Genomic DNA, 14,702 nt, shown 5'->3' on the forward strand with positions numbered 1-14,702 from the left:
AAAATTACACCCAGTCTTCCACCAGTAGGAATTGATATTTCAAAACTTAGTTTGCCCACTCACATTCAGCTTGCTGATCCTGCTTTTCACCTTTCTCAGGGAATCGATCTTCTTTTGAGCGTTTCAGTCTATGCTTCCATATTGACATTCGGTCAAATTCAAATTTCATCTGACTGCATTTTGCAAGGCACCAAACTAGGTTGGGTGGTTTGGGGTGCTGTCTTGTCCACGCACTTATCTCAGATAGAACCTTCTGTTCATTCCAACTTCATTTCTACTTGTGAGATTTCCAATCAGATGGAAAAATTTTGGAAGCTTGAAGAAGTTCTTCCTAAGGACAATCTAACAGCTGAGCACCGAAAGATTGAACAGCATTATCTTGCCAATGTCAAGCGTGCCTCAGACGGCAGATTTTCTGTGGCTCTTCCAAAAAAAGAGTCATTTCACACTCTAGGTCAATCTCGTTTCCAAGCTCTTAACCGTTTCCATTCACTGGAAAAAAGATTGGCTGCTAATCCTGAATTGAAGGAGCAGTATACGGCATTCATGGATGAGTATCAATCATTGGGACACATGTCTCCAGTTCCACCCTCGCAACCATTTGACAAATGTTTCCACATTCCGCATCACCCAGTCTTCAAGCCTGATTCTACAACTACCAAACTTCGAGTAGTATTTGATGCGTCGGCAAAATCTAATACCGGCGTTTCTCTCAACGAAGTACTGCATATAGGTTATACAGTTCAACCTGAACTTTTCGACATTGTTTTGCGATTTCGTACGCATCGAATAGCATTTATTTCAGATGTGACTAAAATGTATCGTCAGATTTTGCTGCATCCTGATGATCGTAACTTCCAACGTATTTTTTGGCGAGCAGACATCAACCAACCTATTCAGGAATTCGTTCTGAATACTGTCAGCTATGGAACTGCACCTGCTGCCTTTTTAGCAACACGTACACTCAATCATCTTGCTGATATAGACTGTCAACCAGATTCACCAGTTTCCATCACTATCAAAAATGGCTTTTACGTTGATGATCTTATTTCAGGGTGTTCATCTCTTGAAGAAGCTATTCCTCTGGTTCAACAGCTGATTGCTACACTGCAGGGAGGTGGTTTTGAGCTTAGAAAGTGGCTTTCTAATTCTAGTGAATTATTATCTACTATTCCGTCACATTTGATTGAGACAGTTTCGTCAAAACCTCTATCCGATTCTAATGATAGCGTTGTCAAGGCTCTAGGCCTCATTTGGAATGCCACTTCGGATGTTCTCCTCATTTCATCTAGTGTTTCAGAAGTTTTACCCAAAAAATCATTCACAAAAAGGGAATTTCTCTCTTGCATATCCAGCATTTTTGATCCGCTTGGTCTAATCTCTCCAGTTGTCATCCTACCAAAATTTTATTTCAAAAACTCTGGTTATTAAAAATTGACTGGGATCAGAAACTTCCTCAGGATTTATTGGAGGAATGGTTAGCAATTCTACATCAATTACCAAGTATTTCCAACATTTCAATTCCACGCTGTGTCTTACCTCATGACGTTGATGCCCCTTTGGAATTACATGCGTTCTGCGATGCCAGTATCGCCGCATATGGTGCTTGTCTATACATACGCAGTGAATCACCAACTGGAGTCAAGACTCAATTACTCACCTCAAAATCGAAGTTGGCGTCTCTCAACCCATTGTTAACAATCCCACGGTTAGAATTACAAGCCGCTCTATTAGCATCACGTCTAGTCAACAAAGTAATCAGCGCTGCAAAACTTGTTTTTTCAGGAGTCTATTTATGGACCAACTCAAAATTGTGTGTGATTGGCTGAAGGTCATGCCAAATCGTTCTGATATTTTTGTTTCAACCAGAATCTCAGAGATTCAAAACACCACTTCTATTTCCATTGGAATCATGTACGCACAGCAGACAATCCTGTCGACCTGGTTTCTAGGGGTTGCTCACCTAACATTTTGGTTTCTAGTAAGTTGTGGTGGAATGGACCATCATGGCTAGCAAATTCACCCTCAACCTGGAAGGAGATTTCATCGAATGTAATCATTTCACAGCCTAAAATCTCGCTTGTCACTTGTTCAACAACTTCATTGTTTTCAGATTTATCGTCAAAAATTTCATCATATCACAAATTAGTTCGCATTGCTGCTTACATTCTTCGTTTCATTCATAATTTGAAGCATTGCCGTGAACCAGCATCTCAGCAATCTGTTGAACTGTCGGTTCAGGAAATTCAAGCTGCTGAATTGCGCATCATTCAAGACATTCAATCAGATGTTTTTGCCGACGATTTGAAATCTTTGCGTCAGGGTAAGGAGCTGCCCTCCAATAGTTCTATCAAGTCACTCTCTCCATTTATTCATACTGACAATCTTCTGAGAGTAGGTGGTCGTCTTCGGGAGGCAGATATTCCATTCGACTATAAACATCAAATCTTATTGCCAGCTAAACATAGGTTCACGCGTGCGCTCATTGTCTCATTTCATAGACGTCTTCAACATGCTGGCGTTCAGGTCACTATGGCCAGTATTCGACAACGTTTTTGGATACCATCCACCCGTCGCATCATCAAGAGTGTAATAAAGGGTTGCAAAATGTGTTTTCGTTTCTCTACGTTTCGTTCCGAGCAAATCATGGGGCATCTTCCCGCAGTTCGTGTACAACCGGATTTTCCATTTTATAATTGTGGAGTTGACTACGCAGGTCCTCTTTCAATTCGTCTTGGTGGCTCAAAGTCTCGCAATTTCTCCAAGGCTTACCTTGCTTTGTTTATTTGCATGGTAATGCGCGCAGTTCACGTAGAGGTGGTCTCCGAGCTTTCAACAAAGGCCTTCATTGCCGCACTCATCAGGTTCTCTGCTCGTCGTGGCATCCCTTTTGCCATTCATTCAGACAATGCTACAACGTTTGTTGGCGCTCACAATGAACTCAATGAGTTACATGCATTTCTTTCAGATTCTGCTATTCAGTCTGAAATTCATAACTTTGCCGCCGTTTTCAACATTGGTTGGCATTTCATCCCTCCCAGGGCTCCTCATTTTGGAGGTCTATGGGAAAACGCTGTAAAAAATTTTAAACGAATTTTCAGAGTGGTCACTTTGAATAAGATTTTGAATTTTGAAGAGCTTTCCACGCTGTCTGCACAGATTGAAGCTATCCTCAACTCCCGGCCTCTTGTGCCTCTGTCTGAGGACCCTCAAGATTTAGCATACTTGTCTCCTGGGCATTTTTTGGTTGGTCGTCCGCTCACCGCACTGCCGTTCCACACACCAACCACCACTCACATCGATCACCGTTCACGCTGGCGTCAGTTAGCACTGATCACTCAGGAACTCTGGGATCGTTGGTCTGCTGAGTTTCTAGTCACACTTCAAAGGAAGAGCAAGTGGAGCTCTGAATCTGAAAACCTGCAGATTGGTGCTGTGGTTATTCTCAAGGACCCAGGTACGTCACCTTCGGCATGGAAACTTGCGCGCATCACGGCCGTTCATCCAGGGAAGGACAACAAGGTACGGGTGGTCACCGTTCGCACCGCATCAGGCACTTTCAAGCGGGCTATTTCTAGCATTGCACCGTTTCCACTCGACGAGGAATTTTCTGATTAATTCAGCATTGCTCATCTGACATAATCTCCGTTTCTTTTTTGTTCTCTCGTATATCTCTCTTTTGAGACCCTGCAGGCCTCAAGGGGGCCAGGTTTATGTCAGATTTCGCACTATGCATTGTGTTCTTGTCCCAACTTGTCGCGTTAGTGCGCAAGTCACTTTGTCATCGGTCCACTTTCACTGTGTTTTCTGCAGTTCACGGATTACATCAGTTTTTTGTCATGCTACATTTGTACATTAATTTTATTGTACATTTTGGTATTATTTAATATTATTTTGGAGTATTTCCTACCGTGTCTAGACGTTTTTTACGCATATCTTTTTCATCGACGTGGCTATGCGTGGCTTCTTGCAGCGCGGTTCGTGCATGCATTTTTCTGTTTCCTTCTTCACACAAAAATGGCGTAGCATATCAACATCAACGTTTTCCAGTTCTTCGGTTTTTTGTCACCTTCAATTCAAAATTTTCAATTCTCAAGTTTTAAATTCATGTTTATTCAACGTAGAATGTTTCTTCCAGTGCTTCGATAAAGTTTCAGTAATTTCGGTTCGTTAGTTTGTGAAATATCTTCAATCATCAGTATTTGGTATGTTCCAACACGTTTCATTCGTCACGAGTGCTTCGAATTTTTATCTTCAATTTAAATTTATTCACTTCTCAGTGTGAGAACTCAAATCATTTTCATATTACTGATTATGAAAATCAAGTTTCCAGAACATTCAACATTCAGCAACAAGTTTATGATTGAACTGTACATGCATTTAGCGGTAGGCATTTTTGGTAGGGCTTGAGGCCCAATTTCGCATTCATTCGTTTCATTGAAGTAATTCTGGTCTCGCGGGACATTATTACTGGTGTGTTGCTTGCATTCCAAGATCACACTCTCATCATTTCACGGTGCAGTCAGACGTTCTGCTCTGTATCCGTTTTGTTAGGTTAGTCAACTAGCTACCTAATCATTCATTGCTAGATCGCAGTATTAGCAATTTTCATGTCTACCCCGTAGATGGTGTATCAGTTTCAATCAGTTCTTTTAGTGATCTACGAACATTTGTTACATTTCATTCACCATGCCAAGCATTTGGATGGTTGTCTATTCAGACATTCACTTAGCATCAGTGTTGTGATTTTTGGCCGTAGCCAACTCAATTAGCTTTGCATTTCATTCACCGTGCCTAACTTTTGGACGGTTCATTCAATTCAAATTCAGTGAATCTTCAGCTACGTTACTTTCAAGTTTATGTGTTGCATATCTCAACTGTGTCACACCGTCATTGTGTCAGTCTTGCCCGTATTGCACTGACAATAGTTAACCTGACATTACCCACTCATCGCTGTGTCGCCGCCGTTCCTGTGTCGTCACCACTGAGCCATCGCTGTTGGCTATCCTGATTCGTCACCATTCCAGTCCGGAGTCTGTCGCTCGGATTGATTCTTGTCTGCCTGCGGGTCATCCAAGTCGCCGCTCTTCATGGCTCGCCGTCCAGTCCAGCTCCGGTAGCTCGCTCTGGTCCGCTCCATTTCGTGGGTCCATCCAGGTCTCCACCATCGTCCGGTATCATCGAGGGGGTCTCGATGTACTGCCCATCCAATTCAAGATTGGATCTCATGCTCTTCATGCATTTGATAAGTATTCCGTATCAATTTTGAATCATTATCAGCATTTTTCATTATTTGTTCAATTGCCTTGTTTGTTTAATTATTATTTTACCTTTTCAGGGTTTACTTGGAATTATTTATTCTAAAGTCGCGATTCCCATTTGTAGACACAACTTTTTACCAATATTTATGGAAGTATTGCAAGTATTTGTACTTTACATTTATCATATCAGACTTATTGATCTATCATTTAAAGTTAGTCTAAGCCATTGTCAATTACGTTCTTGAATACAGTGTCTGTTTCATTTCACTGTACTACCTATTTTATGTTGTCTTTAAAATTATTAATTACATTGAATATATGCTTTTCAATTGACGTTCAACTCATGATTATTTAGTGTATCTAATAAAACCTATCCAGAACTACAAAGGTTTTAATATGTCCTGAAAGCATTCGTTTGTTTGTTACATTTAGTATTTATATTTAATTGTTCTTTATTGTCAAACTACATTTACCTTTTGTATTTTTTGCGATTACTCATTGACCTGACTTTTCTATTTTACTTATTGCCATTTGAAAGTTTATTTTCTCTTTGAATTTATTCATTAACTCATTACGGAGCATTACATATAGTAGTTTTGTACTTGTTCATTAGTCACAAATTGTTTGTTTACTAGGAATTTGGTCTTGTACCTAAATTAAATTTTCCTGTTATCAAGTCAGCATTTATCAATTGACAATCTCAATTTTTACTGTTTCAATTTTTTATTATGTCATTTTTATTGTTTTGTACTCCTGACTATTGAGTCAATTATTCGTATCTCGTCAGTCAACTGCCCTGTGTGGCATTTCCTAAATCTAAGACAATATGTCACGTTTCTCAAAGTATACAATAAATCTATTGAACTGTTTTACTTAAACCTTATTTTTTATTTGGCGTCTTTCCCAGCTACCAGTTTTATTATAAATTATCATTCATTTTTTGGCATGTTGGATTTGTGCAGTAGTACAATAAATATACAATTCATACATCTTAACAATTTTTATTTACAAAGGCATTTCTTACAGTCCACTATTATTTCATTCAGTGGCACAGATCACACACCTGTATTCATAGTGAGCGTTTTAAAAATCAACTAGAAAAAACTATAGTTGGTCTTCATTATTCTCGGTTGGATACATGGTTACTGATAATCAGTCATCAACTGTCTTTTCGATTTCCTTATTGGTATTCTTCAAGAACTTCACAGAAGCAGCGGTAAGAATTACTAATCACCAGTCATTGAACCTTGTGGTGATTAATTACATTTGGAAAATTCATGTATCTACCACTGAGCTAGAGCTGAAGTTTGACACCAGCAATTTTGCGAGCCAGACGGCCTTAACTATTTGCGAATTTATTCGCAAATTAGGGACTTTAGCAACTGCTCTTATATATACTAAAATTACCATTTTACATAATATCACCCAACAAGTGGGGCAAAGGTTTACCATTTCACACAATGGCTTCACAACGTGGGACTCTATCATAAGAGATAACCCCACCCCCCCAGGAAGCACATCTTTACAAACTATCTAGATGGAAATGTGCTGTTCTATGCGGATGAAACTTCCTTGTTATTTGAAAATAAGAGTGTCACCCAGGCTAAAGCATTGTCTATCTATTGAGAAGGCTGATGTCTGACAGGCCTATTTTGCTTTTCTCATTCGAGAATGAGTCATGATTTGAAATTGTGGGGTCATTCATCTAGCACTTCTGAAGTGCTGTTAATTCAGAAGAGAGCGGTCCGGGTGATTTCTGGGTGGGCTATCTCGATCACTGTATGCCACTCATTCCCAAAAATGGCATTGTATAAATAGTAGTTCTGTGAACAGTAGACCTCACGCAGTATTCTCGTCCACAAGTACCTGATGTCACTTGTTTTAAATGTTAACAAACTCGGTTCACGTTTGAATTTGTATTCCATATGATATATTTCATCCAGCTCCGTGATAATCTTTCTATCTGATTAAAATTAATTTTTTACAATCAAAAATGTTATAATTTCTCCAGCATTATTCAGTTGTTCATTTGTTCATTCTTAAACCTATTAAATTAGGTTTTTGGAAGGTGAGAATATTGATACTAATGGGCACGCATAATAATACCATGACTGCATAACAAAATGTTGAAACCGAAGACCTTAAAGCTGCGATTAGACCAAAGTTATTAACAAAATGTTGATAACTCAATCCTTATAGATTATATTAGATTGAACATAACTTATCATACACATGATACATCCTTACACTATAAGTATCCGACACAAACAATTTCGATCAAATGAAATTTAAGATGGCGGCTAAAATGGCGAAAATGTTGTCAAAAACAGGGTTTTCCACGATTTTCTCGAAAATGACTTCAACGATTTTGATCAAATTCATACCTAAAATAGTCATTGATCAGCTATATCAACTGCCACAAGTCCCATATCTGTAAATATTTTAGGAGCTCCGCCTCATCTATGCAAAGTTTGATTTTAGATATCCAATTATCAGGTCTCAGATATAATTTAAACAGAAAATTTCAAGTGGATTGATCTCTACAATTAATGTTCAGCGACATTTCCACCTAAATTTGAAAATAAGTTCGAAATTCGAGAAAATGTGTTTATTCAATAATGCAAACTGTTGTCCAGGCCCGGCCCCAGGGGTGGACGGACCGGGCGGCCGCACAGGGCGGCAGGTTTTGGGGGCGGCAAATTTAAAGGAACGGAAAATTTTAAAATACAAATAAATAATAAATTCATAATTTCAAATGTGAATGGTAAAACTATATAAGAAGTTTTTCAACCTCGAGCTAATAAAGACTTTTCTAAGATCAACAATGTCCCAGGAACGTCTGAGTGGTCTAGCGAACATAAAATAGTTCAGTCCCCAGATCTTGAAGAATTGGTGAAGGAATTGCAAAGGTCAGACGAGTTCTACTTAATTAAACAGGTGTGTTAAACAAACTTGTAGAAATTGTAGTTCTAATTACTTAGCAAGTTAAGTAGGCCTAATACTATGTTGCAGTGTACGTCTTAAGGCTGTGCAAAGGCTAAAAATAAACTTTCTTGTACTGGTGATATTTTTCAAAGTTTTTCGATTTGTACCGGTATATATCAAAATGAAAAAGTTTTCTTAGGAAAACATTCTCTTCCAATCATTACTTTTTGAGATATGAACGCCTAAAGTTTAAATTTTTGGGACAGGACATTTCAAATTCGGTAAGAGATAAATTCTTCATGGTATTGTTGATTGAATAAAACAAGAAAATTCTGAAACATTTTCTGAAAATATCAATTTTTGAAAAAGTTATTCAATTTACAAAAAAAAAACTCAACACTATTTTTGGTCATTTTTAGTAAATTGGAAAACTTTCTCAAAAATTGATATTTTCAGAAAATTTTTGTTTTATTAAATCAAGAATACCATGAAGAATTTATCCTTTGAATTTTATGGATTCATCTCGTACGGTACCGAATTTGAAATGTTCTGTCCCAAAATTTTAAACTTTAGGCGCTCATGTCTCAGAAAGTGATTATTGAAAAAAGAAAACTTTTTCATTTTGATAGCTTGATCCTTAAGCGATCCTTGATCGTGTCCTCGCGCGCCTCTCCACTAGGAAATACAGAAATGAAGTGCAACTAACGGTTGATTCTCATAGAACATGATCTCATGAGCTTATATCATTGTGCGAAATATCACTGTGAGGACAATATAGATGGTGATGATGGTTGAAGCTAAAAATGCCCAGAGGGATTTTGAATTTTACATCTAGATTGTAATCGGGATATATTGTTGATCAAATACTAAATATGATCAAAATTGATTTTTTTCCTTAAAATATCACTCATATTTGAAAAATCATAGCTCAGTACTCATTGGAGATAGAGAGTTCTGAATGATCTCATTTCATTCAGAATTTTATGATCTTAAAAAAGGCAAGAGCAAATTTTTCTGTCCGATCACTGATTTTGCCGGAAATAGCTGAAAACTGGAAAATGAACCTAAAATACGAACTTTTTGGGCCACTCTGTATTAGCACAAGGGAATTTTACATGAAGAATTTGGTTCTGAACCTGTCTCATGTATCCAAATAAAATATTAAAAAATCAGAACTACGATATAAATTGCAAGCAAACCCCCATTTTTATGTCTATATTGACTGGACTTTACTGTTCCCCAATATTTATAATTGTCAAATATTTGTTTAAATGTCAATAACTAGTGTTAAACATAATTTTTTAGAGTTTACTGAGACTCTCTGGTGTCGCATCACAGCGGAGACACAATAGTAACGCTAGTAACACACTGGGCGGTTTCTGCCGTGGCGGCGAAACTGTCGTCGCAGCCTCGAAAAAAAGTCAAGCTTACACATTCAGCGGAAAAAATACCGCCAAACATCGAGCGGCAAAATATGATCAGTATAATCGTATGATCGTATGATCAGTAGCCAAAATAATTGTTGTAGTTCTTCATCGCAAATGTGTTGTGACTTCACTGTTTCATGAGTGTTCAGTTAATTGTATTTTGAACATTTTCCAAAAGTATATATTATTAAGTGTTTAACTTTTACCACGTTTGTTGTGCCGTCGAAGGAAAAGAAGACAGCAGAGAAATCGCCTTGCTTGGATTCATTGAAATGAACGTTTTTATTAAATCGACAGCGATATACAACATATAACAGTTTTTTTCTTGTCATCCAGAGTTTCAAAATCCCCCTTAATCTCCATACACACTTCCTTCCACGCATTCCTTGTTGCATCTCGATCCTTAAATATGTCGAGGGTTTTGTCCCACAAAACTGGCCTCTGTTCTACAAATGATATTAACAACTCATTGTCTATTAACTTACTCATTTTCTCACACTCTTCAACCACAAACACTTAAAACAATAAATAAATGTTATAAACAACTTACAAACTTTACAACAAGACACAAATTAAAAGGCTGATTTTCAAAGACCTCTGACTTGGAGCAACTGGGAAAGACGACTGATCAGCGGCGACGGTAGACAACCGCCAAATGTGTTAACGCCCATTTGGTCACGTACGCCACTGCGTAGACAAGAGCAGCAAAACACCGCCAGCCGCAGTGGCAGTGGACGGCTGCACAGCTGCCGCCAACGGCAATATAGCCGCGCGGCGTTTCTGCCGCCCAGTGTGTAAGCTTCCATTCAAGTTCATAGACTACTGCTCGAACGGCGGCGACGGCGAAATTACCGCCCAATGTGTAACCGGCGTTAGGCGATCGCTCAAGGACGGGTGGAACCCGGGATTAACAATTAAAGACGGGATACTTGCGGGGGGGCGGCAGTTGCCGATCTCGCCCAGGGCGGCAAAGTCCCTAGAGCCGTGCCTGCTGTTGTCAACTGTTGATTCTATTGAATCATTCACTATAAAGAGATAGCAGACTTCGTGTGTCTCCAGCGTTATTGCCTTGTCACCAGCTGGCAGATCTTTGCATAGTGGACTTGAGATGCGCATGTACACTTGCATCAGGTGATAAATTTCCAAAACGGCAAGGAAAGTAGTGTGAGTGCGCCACACCAGATTTTTTTTCGTGATTTATGCCAAAATAAACAAGTTATTGAATTTATAAAAAATGTTACTTTTTTATCTATGAACGATATGGGGAAAAAATGTTTTAGTATGGACAGATACGTTTTTTTAATTTTTAAAAGAAGTTCTGTTAACATAGTCGAAACCGTTTATGATCTGGAAAGAAAAAGGAGTTAGCACTTCAATGACTCATAACTCGCTTATTAGACCACTTAAAAATTTCAGTTGCCACTTTTTCTCACTCTTATAATGATCTCAACAATTATATTGAAAAAGATTATCCAATTAGTACACCGAACAGCCTTGAGTACTGTACTTTCAGACAGTTTGTCAATGATATTAATTTGGATTTGTTTCATACAAGGTGATAATACCCTAGAATATTGGTAGGTAGTTCGGAAAAACTCTGTGTAAGTAGGTATGGTCAATAATCAAAAGGATTAAATAAATGAAAAGTCAGTTATTTATCTCATTTCAATATTTATTTAGCAAAGTGCTAATTAATCACTGGTTGACACAAAAAATTCAAGATTATTCACCAGCGTGACCTTGGAGTACAAATTCTTCAGTACCTACCATATCCATACCCAAGCCCATATACACCACACCCTGATGGGTATCCGCCATAATAACTGTAGGGGTATCCGCCATAATAACTGTAGGGGTATCCGCCATAATAATTGTAGGGGTATCCGCCATAATAACTGTAGGGGTATCCGCCATAATAACTGTAGGGGTATCCGCCATAATAACTGTAGGGGTATCCGCCATAATAACTGTAGGGGTAACCACCATAATAACTGTAGGGGTATCCGCCATAATAATTATAGGGAGAGTATCCATATCTATTTCCATAGACGTCTACTCCACCCACATAGACTGCATCACATTGCTTCGTGGAAAAGATAGCTGCTAATGCCAAGACGGCAAGTACCTATAGCAGGACAAAAAAGAGATCATGTAAAATTCTCAAAGCATTCAATTAGCAGCAACTAGATGTAAACATAATATGTTGACCAGATAATGGGTTCATATATTCGGAACATGCTGTGAGTAAACAATTTCAAAACAGGTTACTTAGTTGAAGTTGCTTTCCATGGCGAAACACTATATAATAACTTTGTTGAAGTTCTGACACTGTGTTACTAGTAAATATTTGAGAAAACACTTACTTTTTCTTGGAGTCTTGAGAACCACTCCTGAAGAGGAGCTTCATCAGCCTCAGGCTCAGGCTGATGAAGCTCCTCTTCAGGAGTGAAATGCATTCCTCAAGACTCCAAGAAAAAGTAAGTGTTTTCTCAAATATTTACTAGTAACACAGTGTCAGAACTTCAACAAAGGTTACTTAGATTTTTATTTTTATTTATATTCAACAACGAATTAATACAATTTTATGATTGTTTGTATATAGGTTGAACTATATTCAACCCTAACGAAAATAAAACACTATGTTCACATAATGGTATATTATGGATGAGAGAAAATATTTACAACTTTAACTGAACTTATTCATTGGTATTTTCTGCCAAAGTGGGAGTGGAGTATGCTTTATTTAGTAAGTGCACCTCAAGGGTCTATTTTTTTAGAACTTGACAAACTGAAAACTTGACCGAGTGGAATCTTGAAGACGAGTTTGAAGCAGGCCTAACCATCCTCGGTTAGTTAAGAAGCTATATGCAAAATTTCATGTTAATTTTAGTTTAGTAGTAGACGTGATGATGCATCAAACATAATTTTCCTATCCCGTACGTGTATAAGCCAGTTCTTTCCTTCATTATAGTGTAGATGAATATAACACTTTGACATAAGTTGAGACTTTTAGCTTTCTGGGGCCTATTGCATGAGAAATTACAAATAAATAATATTAGTAGTCAATTTGTTAAGGAAGTAGAACATTACAAAAATATATGCTTGTATTTTCTCAAGCAACAGGACCCAGAAGATGAAATATTCACTATCCAAAAAATATTGTGTGGAATTGCGGTCTCCTCATGCAAATATACCTATTTATAATGAGACAGCCAACACTGCATGGATAGTATTCTCAAATTGTTCTCAAATATTCAACCATATTGGCTCATTTGAAGCCAAACTCCCAAGTTGGAGTATTGTGCACAGTGCAGCATATTATTTTGTAATCTAGTCTAAGTGAATGAGAATCTCTGAAAATGAATGATAAAATAAAATCGTAATTCCATATAATATATGCCAAAATTTAAAACAAAATTAGGAAATTGAAGAAGTTTTGGGCAATAGCGTGTTTTTTTCTTTTCCGACTACTGTATTCTTTACTCCAGCATCCAATAAATAGATAAATGATGAATTACCCTACCACAAAAATTTTAAAACAGCTTATTACTCTGTTGTATATCCATACCTTTTCACTGTTAAAATTAAACTTGAATTTTAAAAGACACTTTTGAAGTGAAAATACACTTACTTTTGTAGTGACGATCGTTTCGACCTGTTGTTGGTCATCATCAGACACAGCCTGATGTATTTTCACTTCAAAAGTGTTTTTTAAAATTCAAGTGTAACAGCTTATTGTTTGGATTGGGTCAATTGTATTATCTCCAGCATTACCCTTCCTTTGTACCTATGTATGCTTTTCTATAGATCAATAATTGATATTATTTTGTTGAATTTAAAACTATAACTTAGATATACTAAAACTAAGATCATGGCAAAGAAAATGCTGAAACAGTAGGCTACGCCTATCATGATAGTAGGTAACTTCAAAAAAGGAAAGAAAACAGTTTTTCAAATTGATAAAATGTGCTGATTAAAATTTGAGCCCCTACAATCATGTGAGTTGAAGAAAATTGATTCTTGTATCTTGGTAATTCACTGCATGTCAGTATGAAAAGTTAGAGACTTGCTACTTTCACTTTTTGTGTAGTTGAGAAGTTGATATTGTGGTAATTATTCATATTGAATGAAAGATACTAAGAAATTGTCAAACGGGGTTTTAGGAATCAACGGGTTTTGACAATTTCTTAGTCTTTTTCATTCAAAAGTGAGAGAGTCGTTTGTGCGTATATTTCGCAGTTAAAGATAGATCAATCAATAAATCATCTATTATTACAAAAGTATAAGGAAAGTTGGTACCTATTAAATATAGCATTTTTCTATCTCTTTTCTGTATTGGGCTACTTTTCATAGAAATAGAAAGAAAAATAGAAATCTTAGCACCCTTTATGAATTATTTAATTACAACATGTTTCGGACATTGATGTCATTTTCAAGTGATCAATGAAAATGGCATCAATGTCCGAAACATATTAGACCGGCTCGTTATCTCTTACTCCAACTAGCCACCCAAGTTTTATATTGAGAAGAGTTATCTATTTAGATAAGTACCCTACCTAAAAACTATCTGAAGTAAAACAGTTATACCAAAAAATGTAGAATTGTGTGGTTCCACTGTATTATTGGAGTAATGTAGACTATATCATTATTTTATAAAGTAATGTACGGTTTATAAATAATGTAATCTAATGTGATTTAAGTAAGTAATGTACTCACCAAGGAAAGTTTGCAACTCATCTTGAATACAGGCTGAGCTTGAGATCACAGATCTACGATGAAACCGTTGCTGGATTGCTTGTAGGAAAGCTGTATGATGAAAAGTGAGACTTGCATCCCTATAAATACTGGTACAAGCCACCGTATCTAATATGTTTAACACTTCGTTGGAATCGTACATCAGATAGTTTCATGAAAGACATCTCCAAATTGTCTCTAAATCTCGAAAAAATGTGGGCTAATTAGTTCGTTTTGGTAATTATTATTGAAATCCACAGTTATGTATTGGATTTTGCTGGATTTTTTTCAAAATATCACTGTATCAAATTATTACAATATGTACAATAACGTAAATTTGAGTATTGCTATATAG

At 37.1% G+C, this 14,702-nt stretch overlaps 1 protein-coding gene across 1 annotated transcript; it reads right to left on the minus strand.

Annotated features, from left to right (window-relative positions):
- Window positions 1-11,267: 11,267 nt before the first annotated feature.
- LOC120353695 (prisilkin-39-like) lies at window positions 11,268-14,483 on the minus strand. Its single transcript, XM_039438421.1, has 2 exons — window positions 14,330-14,483; window positions 11,268-11,738 (listed from the first exon to the last, which is right to left on the minus strand). The coding sequence occupies exons 1-2, from the start codon at window positions 14,348-14,350 to the stop codon at window positions 11,370-11,372; spliced, it is 390 nt and encodes a 129-aa protein (XP_039294355.1). The 5' UTR covers window positions 14,351-14,483; the 3' UTR covers window positions 11,268-11,369.
- Window positions 14,484-14,702: the final 219 nt, after the last annotated feature.

This window comes from Nilaparvata lugens, chromosome 11 (assembly GCF_014356525.2).
Source record: "Nilaparvata lugens isolate BPH chromosome 11, ASM1435652v1, whole genome shotgun sequence".
Lineage (NCBI taxonomy): Eukaryota > Metazoa > Arthropoda > Insecta > Hemiptera > Delphacidae > Nilaparvata > Nilaparvata lugens.

Bases quoted from the DNA above. Each gene is read 5' to 3' on its own strand.
- LOC120353695 (XM_039438421.1), bottom strand. From the start codon at position 14,350: ATGAGTTGCAAACTTTCCTTG. The intron at 11,739-14,329 runs GTGAGTACATTA...GTCCTGCTATAG, and splicing joins TGAGTTGCAAACTTTCCTTG to GTACTTGCCGTCTTGGCATT.